General features: G+C 45.8%; 1 protein-coding gene across 1 annotated transcript in view; it reads right to left on the bottom strand.

Annotated features, from left to right (window-relative positions):
- Window positions 1-11,897: 11,897 nt before the first annotated feature.
- LOC144952088 (nectin-1-like) overlaps window positions 11,898-17,559 on the bottom strand; it is a 29,766-nt gene continuing 24,104 nt past the window's right edge. Inside the window, exon 9 of the mRNA XM_078882494.1 lies at window positions 11,898-16,169. Coding sequence (XP_078738620.1) covers window positions 16,038-16,169 — 132 coding nt within the window. The 3' untranslated portion in view covers window positions 11,898-16,037. The remainder of the gene's footprint in view (window positions 16,170-17,559) is intronic.

Below are 17,559 nucleotides of genomic sequence, written 5' to 3'. Positions count from 1 at the left end.
CTCTCCTGTATTCACCGTGACAAAAGTGTTCAGGCTTTTGAGTTTGGGTCCGTGCATAAGATGCTAAGAATTTCACGTGAGTAAGTTAGCCGGATGGAGGTTCGGGAGACAGGGACCCAGGATGAGGGGCATTACCCCTACAGACTAGACAGGAGCTGGACTCGGAGGGGTGGAACGAAAATACGCTCCGTTCAGATTGCCTCTTGTGTTTTCCTTTTCTTTATTTCAGGCGCCCTTCAGTTATATCCCTCCCTTCCCTTGTCATCCCCTCCCCCCCAATACTAAAAAAGAAAACTACCTTTACCCCTATCTGTGGGACCCCGTCTGGTTTGGGGCAGTGGGGTGTCCACTCCCCATCTTTCTATCCCATGTTTGTCTATAACCGCTTTAGTTTATGTTGACGGTTTGTGTGTACGCGATGCAACGCCCCCCCCCCCCCCCCGCGCATTGCCTCAAATACAAAATAATATTGAATCTTGTAAACGATATAAAGTTTACAAACAATTACAATTTCATTGTCAGGATCGGATATGCAAGTTATACGTTTCTATTGAATTGAAAACATTCGTGCAGAATGGAGGCGGTCAGGTTATTGAGACAGGCATTGGAATGGCACCCAGAGTCCAGAAACCACGAGAAAGATTGGAAAGCAGGATAGATGGCAGGGCACAGTAAGTGCAGAACTTGCAGGTTATGTGTTCACTGCGCAACAGCTGATGTATTTGGTAGCGAGAGAGAAGCGATGCCAAATAATGCTGACATTAATATAAAATTATCTTCCTCAATACTCTTTGGTTCTTTCGGTAAAGTCACATAGGTATAAAATAAAATAAATCACGTTTCGGGCGCAACATGACGTTTCGGGCGCAACACATCATCAGGATGATGGACATTTGTGTTGCGCCCGAAACGTCGTGATTTATTTTATTTTCTACCTACGTGACTTTACGGAAAGAACCAAGAGTATGGATTCCTGCAGTCACGAAAGCTTCAAATCTCTTCCTCAATGTTTTGGCGATTGTGGCTTCTTAACTTTGATATGCCTACCAACTCTCTTACAAACTAAGTAGACTAATTTCCCCTTGAAGCTGGGTGTAACCAGCAGTCACTTTTGAGTCGTCGCTTCCTTGCTCTCTTGCCGGCCAAGGTTTAGTCTGTTCTATAATGCGGTAGTAGTTGCGTTCCTGAAGAATACCGCGTTATGTAAAGATCACGTTAAAATAAATAATACATAATATAGGAGTAAAGCGCAGTCCTGCGATAACACGTGTGATGCGTACGCATTCCGAAGAAAGACCAAGGCGCGTGGGTAGCATCTAGAAGAATCCAGCAGCATCCCGCCTTGTGCTCGCGCGATGCAGTTCCATTCATTCGATCGCGTTTATATCCATTTAACGTTATATCCAATTCGCGTTACGAAAACAACACGTGGCGTTATATAGAACAGACTAAAAGCCTGACATGCCAGATTTGTTTAAAAGATAAATAATCGAAACACAAATTAAGGGCGGGCACATAAGTACAACTTACTTTGGTTTCATCAACCTATGTATTTATAAATATTATAAAACATTATAATGAGTGCGAACTAAAGGGGTGCAAGGCTGCAGTAAAGGTGAAGAACCACTTGGTCTAGAGGATGGAGTGGTCACGACAGATTCCTTAATTTCCCGACGTGTTTCATCAGGACCTCACTTTTGAGTCTGACTTGACCTAGAGGAAGCTCGGGATGAGTTCAGATGCCGCTGACTACTGATATTTTTCCATAGATAGGGATTTAACTTAGGCGAATATGATTGTAGTGCGGTTTGTGGACTATCACACCACTGCATGGACACTCATAAATAATGCTGACTATGTGGATAACATTTGATTTTAAAACAACTTCTATTCCAAAGTATATTGTGTCTTAATGCAAATGCCTAATCGTGTCCTTTCCACGAAATCTCCCATTGCAGAGGCCACGAAACGAAGAGGCCAGTAGTTACTACGACGTAAGAACTTCACACACAATGAGAAATGTGTTCACTAAGGATGACTTGGAACAATGTAATCGAACTATATGTCGATGGACTGTTTAAAATAAGCAATGCCAAAGCCAAATGTTAAAGTGTCTCTGCTCAGACAAGTTCATCGGTGAGAAGCTTCATTGCTGGCCCCGAGTCAAGTGGTCCCAATTCCACATTGCTTCGTGTGTATGTTGAGCTTATTTCGCACCGTACGTAGCCAACCGTACTGATCGGATGTGCAGGGGAAGGACAACAAATTAACACGTGAAAAAATGTTCTAAACAAACGAATTTTCATTCTAGATGATGTAAAAGTGCATAGCGTCCAGGGGCTTCCGAATAACACCTACGACACTGGTATAGACCGGGAACGCAAGTGATGATCATGTAAAGGTCGCGAGCAGTGGTTCTTAACTTGGGGTGCACGGGCCCCCTGGGGGTGCAATATGACCTTTCTGGGGGTGCGAGACATTCCAGATTTGTTTAAAAGGTAAATAATCAAAACACAAATTAAGCACGGGCACATGAGTACAACTTACTTTGGTTTCATCAAACCTATGTATTTATTAACATTATAAAACATTTTAACGAGTGTGAACCAAAGGGGTGCAAGGCTGCAGTAAAGGTTAAGAACCACTGGTATATAGGATGGAGTGGCCACGACAGATTCCTTAATCTCTCGACGTGTTTAATCAGGACCTCACTTATGAGTCTGACTTGACCTAGGGGAGGCTCGGGATAAGTTCAGATGCCGCTTACTACTCATATTTTTCCATAGATAGGGATTTAATCAATGCGAATATGATTCCAGTGCGGTGTGTGGACTATCGCATCACTACATGGACACGCATAAATAATCCTGATTATGTGGATAACATTTGATCTTTAAACAACTTCTATTCCAAAGTATATAGTATCTTAATGCAATGCCTAATCATGTCCTTTCCACGAAATCTCCCATTGCAGAGGCCACGAAGTGAAGAGGCCAGCAGTTACTACGACGTAAGAACTTCACACACAATGAGAAATGTGTTCACTAAGGATGACTTGGATCAATGTAATAGAACTATATGTCGATGGACTGTTGAAAATAAGCAATGCCAAAGCCAAATGTTAAAGTGTCTCTGCTCAGACAAGTGCATCGGTGATGAACTTCATTGCTGGCCCCGAGAAAAGTGGTGCCAATTCCACATTGCTTCGTGTGTATGTTGAGCTTATTTCGCACCGTACGTAGCCAACCGTACTGATCGGATGTGCAGGGGAAGGACAACAAATTAACACTTGAAAAAATGTTCTAAAGAAACGAGTTTTCATTCTAGATTATGTAAAAGTGCATAGCTTCCAGGGGCTTCCGAATAACACCTGCGACACTGGTATAGATCGGGAGCGCAAGTGATGAACCTGTAAAGGTCTAGAGCAGTGGTTCTTAACATGGGGTGCATGCACCCCCTGGGGGGTACGAGATGCCTTTTCTGTGGGTGCAAGACATGGCCAGATTTGCTTAGAAGGTAAATAAAATACAAATTAAGCACGGGCACATAAGTACAACTTACTTTGGTATCATCAAACCTATGTATTTGTAGTGGATTCAACTGAGTCGCAGACATACTCCTTGGAGGCACCACCTTTACCAGATAACAACCTATGGTGGTGGACCAGCAGGCTAACTACACTAATTCACTAATTACACTGGGAGTGGCTACAACGGACAGGACCCCGGCTTGGGTCCAGCTCCACGTGTCGGTGACTCTTCTCGGACACGTAGAGCGTAGATCTTCAGGATAACAACAGCAACACTGAATCCCGGTCCCTCTGGGAACCCGGTTTATATGCTCCCTGGTCGTGGCTGGCTCGCCCTTGGCCACGGCCACCTCGAATCCTCTAGCAGGATCTCGCCCCGACACGTGACCACCCCTAGCCCCCACTTGGGGCACCTGTGTAGACTTTACCCATCACGTGCCTTCTAGGGTCAACCAGAGTGCCATGGCCTACATTAAACCCGTTCATGGCCGGCACTCTCACACCCTCTTCCTATAGGGGACAGCACTGCACTGGTGCCACTCAGCGCTCTCTATCAGCGCTCACCGAGCCCCTCTAGGGCTGGTACTACACCCACATATACGGGGTGTCCGCGATGTAATTACATTGCACGCCGTGCCTCGCTAGAGCCGGAATTACCCAGTGACATCCATGATGAGATCTCTTTTACCAGTGGCAAAATATAATAGTAGGTTTTTACCCTTTTAACTGGTACAAAACTGACACCTTTATTCAAGGCATCATGTTTGCAATGACCACAACACAAGTAGTCAAAAAAGCAAACAAAAAGAAGCAACTCTGATAAAGATGATAATATGCACTGTCCTTGAAGTTGATTGGCCCACACCCGAGACGGCTTTCTTTAGAGCCTAGTCCCCATTGGTGTAGGGCCAGATGACACCAGAAGGCGTACTTGTGTTGTGGTCATTGCAAACATGATGCCTTGAATAAAGGTGTCAGTTTTGTACCAGTTAAAAGGGTAAAAACCTACTATTATATTTTGCCACTGGTAAAAGAGATCTCATAGTGTAAATGCTTACCCCGAGCTCTCAATACTCTGATATTGCACTGTGTTTGAGTTGTACGCCTTCTGGTGTCATCTGGCCCTACACCAATGGGGACTAGGCTCTAAAGAAAGCCGTCTCGGGTGTGGGCCAATCAACTTCAAGGACAGTGCATATTATCATCTTTATCAGAGTTGCTTCTTTTTGTTTGCTTTTTTGACTACTTGTGTTGTGGTCATTGCAAACATGATGCCTTGAATAAAGGTGTCAGTTTTGTACCAGTTAAAAGGGTAAAAACCTACTATTATATTTTGCCACTGGTAAAAGAGATCTCATAGTGTAAATGCTTACCCCGAGCTCTCAATACTCTGATATTGCACTGTGTTTGAGTTGTACGCCTTCTGGTGTCATCTGGCCCTACACCAATGGGGACTAGGCTCTAAAGAAAGCCGTCTCGGGTGTGGGCCAATCAACTTCAAGGACAGTGCATATTATCATCTTTATCAGAGTTGCTTCTTTTTGTTTGCTTTTTTGACTACTTGTGTTGTGGTCATTGCAAACATGATGCCTTGAATAAAGGTGTCAGTTTTGTACCAGTTAAAAGGGTAAAAACCTACTATTATATTTTGCCACTGGTAAAAGAGATCTCATAGTGTAAATGCTTACCCCGAGCTCTCAATACTCTGATATTGCACTGTGTTTGAGTTGTACGCCTTCTGGTGTCATCTGGCCCTACACCAATGGGGACTAGGCTCTAAAGAAAGCCGTCTCGGGTGTGGGCCAATCAACTTCAAGGACAGTGCATATTATCATCTTTATCAGAGTTGCTTCTTTTTGTTTGCTTTTTTGACTACTTGTGTTGTGGTCATTGCAAACATGATGCCTTGAATAAAGGTGTCAGTTTTGTACCAGTTAAAAGGGTAAAAACCTACTATGACATCCATGATGTCGCTACATCCGTGACGTCCGCAATGTCACAACATATTTATTAACATAAAACATTTTAAGGAGTGCAATCCAAACGAGTGCAAGGCTGCAGTAAAGGTTAAGAACCACTGGTCTATAGGATGGAGTGGCCACGACAGATTCCTTAATCTCCCGACGTGTTTAATCAAGACCTCACTTTTGAGTCTGACTTGACCTAGGGGAGGCTCGGGATAAGTTCAGATGCCACTTACTACTGATACTTTTCCATAGATAGTGACTTAACCTAGGCGAATATTATTGCAGTGCGGTGTGTGGACTAGCGCACCACTGCATGGACACGCAAAAATAATGCTCACTGCATTGATAGCATTTGATTTGAAAACAACTTCTGTTGCAAAGTCCATTGGCTCTGAATTCAACACCTAATTGTGTCTTTTCCGTAAAATCTCCCATTGCAGGTGCCACGAAATGACGGGGCCAGTAGTCTCTACGAGGTAAGAGCTTCACACACAAAGAGAAATGTGTTCACTGAGGACTGTTGAAAATAAGCACTGCCAAATGTTAAAGTGTCTCTGCTCAGACAAGACCATTGGCTCGGTGATGATCTCCCTTGGTGGCCCTGAGTCAAGTGGTGCCAATTGTACGTTGCTTTGTAGGTATGTTGAACTTCTTTCGCGTACCGTACGAAGCCAACCGTACTAATCGGAGGTGCGGGGGTAAGGACAACAAACTGAACACAACAACAAGCATTCTTAATTAAATGAGTTTCCAATCTAGATGATGATTTAAAACTGACATAGCTCCCAGTAGCTTCCTAACAACACGTTCCAGACCGGTGCAGAAGCAGACATATTTTTAGGTGTTCTGTATATCTGTTTTTTTGTGTTTTAAATGTATTTACTTCATGAAATTGGCATAAGTAACCATACAAATAGACAATAATTTTATCCTACAGTATAACGTATACATCACCCCATGCAGATTCTGCATGGGGTGATGTATATACGTGCAGTATTTGAATTGTTTAAGTTGTTGTATTTAGTGTATAATGTACTGTATATAATATTTGACACTGAAATCAAACGTAGCTACTTTTTTTGTTACACACATGGTTCCGATCGCCAGACTGGTGCATGGCCTTTGGAGCGGTTTCACCAGATCGGCCCGGGACCGCCAGATAATGTTGCATATTGGAAGCCGGATAATGGATGATTTACTGTATTTTATCGATGTCCCACTAAATGAGAATGCATGTGCGTTTTTTTATCATTATTTTGCAGCTTCTGAAGCTGCCTGCGGAGAACGCCTATGACAAATTAAGCCACCCCACGCACACGAACGCCTGAAACTGACCACCTCGGAACCACACGCGCGCGCTTACAATGACGGCACGCAGCACTCGTATGGAATTAAAAACTCAATAGCACGGGGTTCAATCAGAGGTTACTGTGAGGGTTGCTCATGTTTTATTTGGGAGAGAGAAGGGTTCGGATCCATTTATCTCCCATGCAATTCCTCAATATTTTGTATAGGGCACCAATGCGGATTTTTTTTTAAAACGTTCTTTAACGGTAACAGAAAGAGGTACAATAACTGGATCCAGAATACAATGAATCTTTACAAGATTTGGAATGTATTAATGATGCCTTGATTCGTTATTGACACACTATGCACGAGGACGTGACCCAAGTGTGGCGGATAACAATTTCTTGACAACCAAGCACAGCCAACTCTTGAAAACTCTCGGCAACAGTGACAGCAGCACACATTTGTGTAACCTCGTAGTTCACCAGCTTAACACAGTGGCCAGACGTGTCGACAATTACAAAATGCCGCGGCGACAAAACAGATGAAGGACACCGCAACAACTGTTCACATCAACCACGACACACAGTCCACTCGAGGCAATGCAGCACAAGCCCAGGGTACGTAACGGCAATCTCAGGGCTTGGTCAGCGCTATCAACAACGCTCTGAGCAACTCAACGCAATGACATTCCTGGGAATTGGTTGGCGCTCTCAACAACGCTCTGAGCAACTCAACGCTACGGCATTCCCGGGAATTGGTCGGTGCTCTCAACAACGCTCTGAGCAACTCAACGCAGCGGCATTCCCGATAATTGGTCGGCGCTCTCAACAACGCTCTGACCAACTCAACGCAGCGGCATTCCCAGGAATTGGTCGGCGCTCTCAACAACGCTCTGAGCAACTCAACGCAATGGAATTCCCGGGAATTGGTCGGCGCTCCCAACAACGCTCTGAGCAACTCAACGCAATGGAATTCCCGGGAATTGGTCGGCGCTCTCAACAACGCTCTGAGCAACTCAACGCAATGGAATTCCCGGGAATTGGTCGGCGCTCCCAACAACGCTCTGAGCAACTCAACGCAATGGAATTCCCGGGAATTGGTCAGCGCTATCAACAACGCTCTGAGCAACTCAACGCAATGACATTCCTGGGAATTGGTCGGCGCTCCCAACAACGCTCTGAGCAACTCAACGCAATGGAATTCCCGGGAATTGGTCAGCGATATCAACAACGCTCTGAGCAACTCAACGCAATGACATTCCTGGGAATTGGTCGGCGCTCCCAACAACGCTCTGAGCAACTCAACGCAATGGAATTCCCGGGAATTGGTCAGCGATATCAACAACGCTCTGAGCAACTCAACGCAATGACATTCCCAGGAATTGGTCGGCGCTCTCAACAACGCTCTGAGCAACTCAACGCAACGACATTCCCGGGAATTGGTCGGTGCTCTCAACACCGCCTTGAGCAACTCAATGCTGCGGCATTCCCGGAAATTGGTTGGCGCTTTCAACAACGCTCTGAGCAACTCAACGCAGCGGCATTCCCGGAAATTGGTCGACGCTCTCAACAACGCTCTGAGCAACTCAACGCAACGGAATTCCCGGGAATTGGTTGGCGCTCTCAACAACGCTCTGAGCAACTTAACGACGGGCGCCCGAAACATCGTGATTTATTTTATTTTATACCTACGTGACTTTCCCGAAAGAACCAAAGAATACACACGAGTAGTCCTTACTGCAAAAACTTTAATATAAAAGATAGAAAAAAAGCTATTATTTCATTTGATGACGATTGCTTGTGTTGCGATCGAAACGTCGTGATATTGTTATTATTATTTTCTATCGACGTGGCTTTACCGAAAGACCCAATGAATATGAATTACTGCAGTCACGAAAGCTTAAAATCAAGATTTAATATAAAAACCGACAGTTTAAGATAACATTGGACATTGTTAAAGACAGTACTTACCACGTAAACTTTCATACAGTGTACTATTAATTCGGACACACTCTAATATATAAAGGGGCACAATAATGCAGTCACTTTCCGTGAAGTTTACCTTTTAAACATACGTAAGAATAAAATGTACATCATATAAACCTTAAAGCAAATATTTAAACTTAAAAAAACCCTGTCTAAGAGCAAGAGCGGGCAGCGGCATGAGGCAGCGTTGTGTGGGAGACTGCTGGAACTTGGACATTTGTAATTAATAATATTCAATACATTTTCAAATGTTCCAGTTACATTTTTCTAATTTCGCGGGCAAATCGTTCAGCAGAATCAATAACCACCAAGTATAACCAATGCCAACGACCCATTCGTGGGTCGAGATGGTCACGTGATGGCCACGTGCACCTGTTGTCTATTTTTTTAAATCTTTGGCGCTTAATAATCTACGGCTTTACGAAGCCTTAACGAGCTGAATTTTCAACACAGACTCGCCGCCTCGCGTGAAAATTCAAGATTAAATTCTTTAAAAAAACCGTCCCAGGTCAAAGGAGCATAGAGACCGTTTCTCAATCCACTGCTGGATGAGGGCTTTCCAACGCCGTGCTGGTTGTGGAGGCCGTTTGACCATACTTCACCCCGGCTGGTCAGTGGGGATTGGTAAAGGCGGGCAGCATAGACGTACAGTACAACTGGATATAGACACAACGTGGCCACGCAGCCCATTGACAACCTATTTGTGCATGTAGGACACCTATCATGGGACTATACAAGCTCGCACCTGCTTGGCTTTGGAGGTCCGAGCACATCGGGTGCAATCCAAGTCCGGGTGATTTGTTCATAGGCGTTGAGGGTTATAGTGATGCTGTTCCTAACAGTTATCTCCCGGTGGCGAGATGTTAGCTACCTCGCCTGGTATACAGGAGGTCGTGGGTTCGATCCTGATCCTGACTCTGACGCCAGTATATTTGTAGTTTGCATGTTCTCCCTGTGGTTGCACGGATTTTTCCGTTCACTTTTAAAAACGTGCTTCCAGTATTTGGCTGCTATAAATGTCCACATGGCAAGCCACTCAATTGAGCTTTCATTTGTGGCCAGGTCGCTTCTCAAAAAGAACTAAATAGCTCTAGTGGGGCTTACGTGTTAATATAAAATAGTTTAATAATTTAAATAGTTTTACGATAAAACATAGGTGGTTTCCTCTCGATATGTTTAATTTGCTTAATGCAAGCCGCCCAGTGTTATTTAAAACATAAAATTTTATTAATTCTGTGGTCAAAATAATGTTTTTCTACTTTTGAGTGCAAATAATAGTGTGAATTAAATTTGTTTTCCTTTGGCAAAGCACTGTTTATATTTCAGTCCGCTTCCATCATAATTATTACAGCACATTGGTATCCGAAATATGAGGGGGGTTGAGGTATTTTACTCCCATTAACTGCTCACCCACCCCCTTACCTCGTAACCTCGACGACCTCGGCTCAACCCCTGGGCGTCAGCATTAGTCCACACCATGACAGTCACATTTATCCGGCCATGGCGACACACAAAGATCCCCCGTAAAGCCAGACTGTAGGGGCAAGTGCTGTTAGCGAGTAGCAGCTATGAAGGTCGTCACGGCACACGAGTGGGTGGGTGGCCAGCACCACCCCAGGCCGCCTAGTGGCGATGTTTACACATCGCACCAGGTACTCATTTGAGGCCGAGTCGCCCTAGGGGAGACCCATGACCGTTTCAGATAATTCGTCACTTGTGTTGGCCATGAGCGAGAATCGAACTCTGGAAGCTGGGTTCTTAACGCAGCACACGAACTTGCTACACTACCGCTCCCCACTCCCACACACACAGACACGCACACCTGTAATTAATCAGCACTTGAATTATCTTTGGATCCCAATGGGATCATGTTCTGTGAACCTTTTAAGTCTTGGGAGGGATTACTAAGTTGTCGGCATTTACAACAGTACAGCGAATAGGTTGTTGACATATCCGTGTAAAGTTCATTTTTTTAATGCGCCGCTCTTACAACCCGTCGGAAAATACCGTGTCACATTGTTCACTTGCGTGTGCTTTCGGATTGTATGCACACACAAAATTCAAGTACCATCATCCACCTTCAAGAGACAGCTCACGGCTCTCAGCCGTTCAAGCACTCACCCGTCTAGGCCTTCAATCGTCCAGGCACTCGCCCGTTCAGTGCCTCGTCCGTTCAGGCACTTAGGGGCCGTCCATAAATGACGTCACACACCTGGGGGGGGGGGGGGGCAGAGCTTTGTGACATCATGTTTGAGGGGGGCTCTGACTTTTTGTGACGCCGTGTGACGAGGGAGGGGGGGGTCAAAATTCGTCCAAAATCGCGAGACATCATTTATGGACGGCCCCTTATCTGTGGAGGTCAGGGGTCGGCAACCAAAATAACTATAGCATTTTTTTCTAATTCGATGTAAAAGCAGCTCAATGCACTGTGTGGTGAATAGGAGACGTTGGTGGTCCTCCATAAATAACGTCATGAAGCTGCAGGTCCTTATAGCGTTGCAGGCACATCAGGAGCCGCTTGTTGTCGACCCGTTCAGGCATTCACCAGTTCAGGCACTCACTAGTTCAGGCCGATGTACCAGGGACTTTCCTTCACCCGTTCAGGCACTCACTAGTTCAGGTCCTCACCGGTTCAGGTTATGTGTACCAGGGACTTTCCTTCACCCATTCAGTTGCTCACCAGTTCAGGTCCTCACCAGTTCAGATTAATGTCCTTGGAACTTTGAGCTGTGGCTCACCACCTGCCGAGTTCTCGATTGAACAAAGAGTCCGATTTAGCAGACATAAGTGCACGTTTGTGAATATTTTGTTTATATCTTTTTTTTTATTTGTTAGAATATCCCGAAGTTTCACTCCTCTTGCGGGAAGTTTATTTCAGGAACCAAATCAGTTCTTTGAGAGGCTCCGAGCACGTGGACAGAGCGCCGACCAAACATCAGTAGCGACACAATCCCAAAACAAATCGTATATAGCTATAGAGCAGATATTAATAAAGCCCTTATAATAATTCTAACGTAAAGAAATAAAACAATCTTAAGAAAAAGATTCCACAAACATATTTCCCAGAATTGAATTCCCCCGCCCTCCCCCCCAAAAAATACATAACACTTAAAAAACTGTGAAAAATGTTAGTTTAATTTTTTTCTTTATATATAAAAATGCTCTGCTTGAAGTTAGAAATTCAATTTTGTATAAGCATAACCTGGGGGGAAACTGCTGCACCCCTAAAATATTAAAAAGCAACTTTCAAAATGTGAAACAACTTGTTTTGTGCGTCACCGGTGATAAAATGCAACGGTCAACGTCAAAAATATACAGCATTAGAAACGCACTTCGCAATACAACATTTACATCTCTTTAAGACCCAACAATCCAGCGTAGAATACTGCAAAAAATATGCAAAACGATGACAACATTTGACGTAATCACTCGGGAACGTGCCTGACCACCTCGGAAGCTCATGACGATTTGAGATGCGTGAGCCACAGTGCTGTTAGCCAGCACCACACATCCCTAGCTACCTATGCTCATGTTATCTTATCTTATTCTATACTAGCTTTACTACCCGGCTTCGCCCGGGACTTGGATTCACCACGCCCGGCCGCCTTTGTCTCCCCAGTGGCGATGTTGACGTCAGCAGGCACACTGCGTTACGCTTCCGCATGCGCGGGTGACATGACAGATGTGACGTCAAAGCTCACTTGCCGTGCAAAATATATGCATTATTGCGCCCCCCCCCCGCCCCCCAAAAATACAAAAGTCTATTTTTATAATTGTTGCATGGTGTACAGTCTGGAAAGTACCCACATGGCAAATTTCAAGTTTGTTGCATGTCGGAAAGTATGCTAAACATTTCGAACAGTCACACATATTCACAAATTTCCCTATAATATATATGGATTGATGATTGATGATGATTTATAGCGCGCAACTTCGCTCAAGGCGCAGTGCAAGGGCAGAGCAGTGAGCGACCGTAACAGAGGCGGCACACGTGGTGGCTCACGAAAGGTGCGATATGGGAGAAACGGGACGGAGTGGATGGGGAGAGGAAGGGGATTGGGCACTGGAGGAAGAGTTGAGGTTTGGAGAGAGGCACGGAAGGTAGGTTAAGGAGAGCGATTGCTTAATGTACAGAGGAAGTCGATTCCAGTGGTCGGGTGTACACAATGTACCAGATACTCGTCGTACAGGGTCGTGGCGATATAGGGGAGGGCCAGAACCCAATGTTGCAATGTCACTGATGTGCATCACAGCACCGTTATCTATTCACCATGCCACCACTCCACGCACTACACAGTGTTGTACACACAAAGACCCTTAATTTCACCGGATAGATAACAGTAGCAAGTTCTGTGCAGTGATAGCCTGCACCTCCGATTTGCACGGCTGCCTGCGTACGATGAAAAAAATAAGTTCAATATACATGCATACGTCCCATGTAGCATGCACAGGCTGTCGGAGAAAGTGCTATCAGCTACTACACAAAGACATAGATCCCCCTAAAGCCTTAACATTTGTTCGAGGCAAGTGCAGTTACTGAGTGCCACCGATGAAGGCTGGCACAGCACACGGTGGGGGAGTGGGAGGTAGGTGGCCAGTACCACCATGCCCTGCCGCCTTTATCTCCCAGTGCGGATGTTTACTACACACTGCACAGGGTACTCATTTAAGGATGAGTTGACCTATGGGAGGCCCCAGAGCAGTTGAAATATTCACCACTGTTATTGATCATGATGCAGTGCGCTAAGCGCCACCGCTTCCCATAAGCACACAGAGACATATACAGTATATACCCACAGACAGAATACAAAGATCTCCCTGTGTAGAAAACTCAGGCTGTTGGGACAAGTGCTTTCAGCCAGCACACAAACACATACACAGTAGACTCTCGATTATCCGCATGCGGTGTATCCGATTTGCGGATTAACCGTGCATCCGAGATTTTGACGTAAATTAATAACTCATGGACTTTCCCTTCAACCCACATTAATAATCTAAAAACAGTTATACATTGTTATTCTTGGACATGTGTACTGTAAGTCACGTGCTTAAACTGAACAAATACAGACGACCCCTGCACCTACGGACCTAATCGGTTCACGGACGACCGGTCGCAAGTCGAGAGCCGTCGTAAGTCGAATCCTCATCTCGTCGTAAGTTGACTACTCATCTCGCACAAAACGCAATGTTATACATTGGGGTTCCGTTCCTGGAAACCCATTATATGCCGTAACAATACCCAAAATTGACCGCGAAAATAACCATAAAAAACATTGTAACAACATCACTTTTACCAACATTTAAGTAAAAACAAACACATTTCAAACTTCGTAAGTACTTTTCTGCATGTGCACCAAATTTCCTCTTCTCAAACGTAGTAGCCAAAGGTTAAAATATTTCGAAATTTGAAGAAAATTTAAAAAGAGACGCCGCTGTGGTCACTCTAGGCCAGGGGTGGGGAACGTCCAGCCCGCGGGCCGTATATTGGTCTGCCTGCCCTGCCAAGGCAACCGCATGGGGGACTCGAAATTCAATAAATCTAGGAGCAATCCTGGAAAAGCAGCTGCGAGTAGCAACATCATCAATACCAGCTAACATCAGACGCCTCACCAAAGAGAAGCAGTTCCAACCCATCGCATTAGGGGTGAGTTAATTAAATGTTTGACCAAATATAACAGGCTAATTTTTAAGTTGATAATTTTGTATTGCCTGCGAATGATGGTATAAATATCCAAATGGCCCTTGGCAGAAAAAAGCTTCCCCACCCCTGCTCTAGGCGCAGCTGCAGACTTACGGGCTATACTGTGCATACACATACGACGGAAGAGCAAAGCAGCGTCATCAGGCGACGAGTCTGCACATGACATGCGCGCTATACACTACACTACCAGTGGCGGCTCCTGCAAAATCTCTCAGGGGGGGCAAATGTCTGGATGATTGATAAGGATAAGGTCCACCCATGCAATGGATAAATTAACAGCTTAAGCATGTAAAGGCAACTTCACTTCTTTAATATTAATGAAAAATAAAGTGACTCTTACAATACATCTTGTTTGTTTCTATACTCACTATTAAAACAAACCACTCAAGTTTCTTTTATTAAAGATTCCACTAGGTGGCGACAAATTATATTGTTGGATGAAACGTGCTTACGTATGATGACGTAAGCACGTATGATGACGTAAGCACGTTAGGGCGAGCCCTCCCGGAAGCCATAGAGAATGCATTGCAGCGCCCCCGTTCGAAAAAAAACATCTTTGAATGTAAGTCTATGGGACCACTCGGGGCGATTCTCAGCTGGAGGTAAATCGCCCAAAAAGATGTGGTACTCCACAGAACGTAGCATGACGCTGATTGGACTATATCCAGAGGCACAGTGACGGCTAGCGTGACTCTGTGGTTGAATGACATTGGTGGTGCGTCGCCCAATCGCCCTAATGAAGAAACCGCCCCTGTACACTACTATACACGACACTAGGAGTCCACGCATAACATGCACAGGCTCGTTGCCAATCGACTCGTCGTCGTCGCAGTCGTTAGCCGGGCGTAGATACGAGTTTTGGTCGTTACTGTGGGGGTCTCACTGACTATAACAAAGGCTGGATGGGGTGCGGGGTCGCAAGTCGAGCCGTCGTAAGTTGGGGGTCACCTGTAGGCAGAGGTCACAACCGGGTACCTGATACCCGTACCCTACCCGATACCCGGCTACCCGTACCTGGCCGGGTATGGGTACGGGTACCCGTTTGCGACCCTGGTGCGGCCGGGTACGGGTAAGGAATCAAAACCCGTTTGCGACCTCTGCCTGTAGGCGCTCCGGTTAACCCGAAATCCACGCGATCGCCTCTACGGTACCGTCGTTGTATATGTCTACTACAGCGGGCAGGGTTTGATTGATGTTGATTGGCTGTGGCTCTGCTGCCCACTCAGTGGGCCGAGTATTCTGCTTTGCGGGAGCAGGAAAGTGTTTTCGCTTGAGCACGTGCATCGATCGGTCGATTCTTTACTACAAATTTTAGTTTGTTCGTAAAAAAACTACATTTTATTAGCTTAAACATAATTTATACCACTATATTAGTGGGTTTTGGCATAGAGATCCGCGGAAAACAGTTATATTGTTGGATTATCCGCGATTTTGAATTCTCGTGGCCGTCCTCCCCGTCATTAGCACGGATAATCGAGAGTCTGCTGTACATACAAAGACAAAGACCCTCCACGCACGCGCACGCACACGCGCACGCACACACGCACGCACACGCACGCGCTTGGTCAGCGTCCGTGCACGATGTGAGCATAGATGGTGCTGTCCTGCTGGACTTGAGGCTGATGCTGGGCCGGTCTCTGACCGCGATGCAGGGCTGTCCGGTCCAACTCTGCGTAAGTGATTTCTGTCTCCACGATCTGCGCACTCACGCACACACAAAGACAAAGTTACCCCGTGTAGCCTGAATAGACTTTTGTGGCAAGTGATTTTAACCAGCAAACACAAAGCCAAAGTTAACCCGTATAGCCTTAACAGACGTTTGGAGAAAATGCTGGTAACCAGCAAACACAAAGACGAAGCTACCCTGTATAGGCTTAATAGACTTTTGGGGCAGGTGCTGTTAACCAGCAAACTAAAAGTTACCATGCATAGCCTTAACTGCAGTACCGGGAGATGGAATCGAACTGGCGACTTCTGGGGTGAGTTCAGCGTTACGCTGCGACGCAATATCGCATGGGCTCTATCTTTAGTTATCGCCACATAATCTAAATATTACTGGTAGGAACCTCCTGGTTACACCAGCCCACAGGAGATTATTGTGTCTGTCATGCAGGGAGAGGCTGGGTGGGGAGGGAGGGGCTGGGTGGGGAGGGGAAGGTGGGGAGGGGCTGGGTGGGGAGGGGCTGGGTGGGGAGGGTGGGGTGGGGCTGGGTGGGGAGGGGCTGGCCACCCCGTGGTGCCCTTATAAAACTCAACGTTTAAACTACTCACGCCGGCTTGTGCCGGCCCTCACAGTCGGCCATATTTGTGGAATACACCACGCTGCCGTTGACCCTGGCCATTGACCGAGCAACCCTACGTTCCTACCAGCTCCCTCCGCAGGAATGTGTTTATTAAAGCTCTTTTTTCACAGATGTCAAGTAGGGACACGGGGTCAGAAAGTTACAACAAAACAAAAAAAACACGATAGGAGTGCAGAGTAAAAATACACTTTTTATTTTACCAGGTAAGGCCCACTGAGCTATTCACTTCTTTTTCAGAAGCGACCTGGCCACAAATGATAGCTCAACGAAGTGACTCATCATCATCACGTGGAAATGTATCGCATCAGCCAAATACAACTAAACCCGTGACGTTGATTCTAAATGTGGAGGGAAAAACCGGAGGGCCCGGAGAAAAATCCACGCGACTACGGGGACAAAGAGACACGCCAACTCCCAATATAATAAAGCAGGAGTCATGGTCGCAATCCAACCCACGACCTCCTGCATACCAGGCGAGGTAGTCAACATCTCCTAGCCACCGCTGCGGAGTTGGCAAATGTGCTCACATGGTGATGAAAGGCGTCGCTACGAATCTATCGTTACTTATTTGTTTGTGAGCGGCTCGCTCACCTTTTCTCTAATGTGCACTCCTGTTGCTTTATTCGTATAGTTCGTTAAAACCTGCCGACCCCCCCCCCCCATCCTTACTGGACACCTGTGAACGACATAAAAAGCTTCGTAGTTCATCGGATTTCCTCTCCTTGCGGTCTAAACCATGTAAAGGATTCTCGCTTCCGATGCTCTGCAGTTGCGTGCCGAGCAG

This window comes from Lampetra fluviatilis, chromosome 65 (genome assembly GCF_964198595.1).
Source record: "Lampetra fluviatilis chromosome 65, kcLamFluv1.1, whole genome shotgun sequence".
In the NCBI taxonomy this organism is placed as follows: Eukaryota; Metazoa; Chordata; class Hyperoartia; order Petromyzontiformes; family Petromyzontidae; genus Lampetra; species Lampetra fluviatilis.
This window is presented reverse-complemented; position numbering and strand designations above follow the sequence as displayed.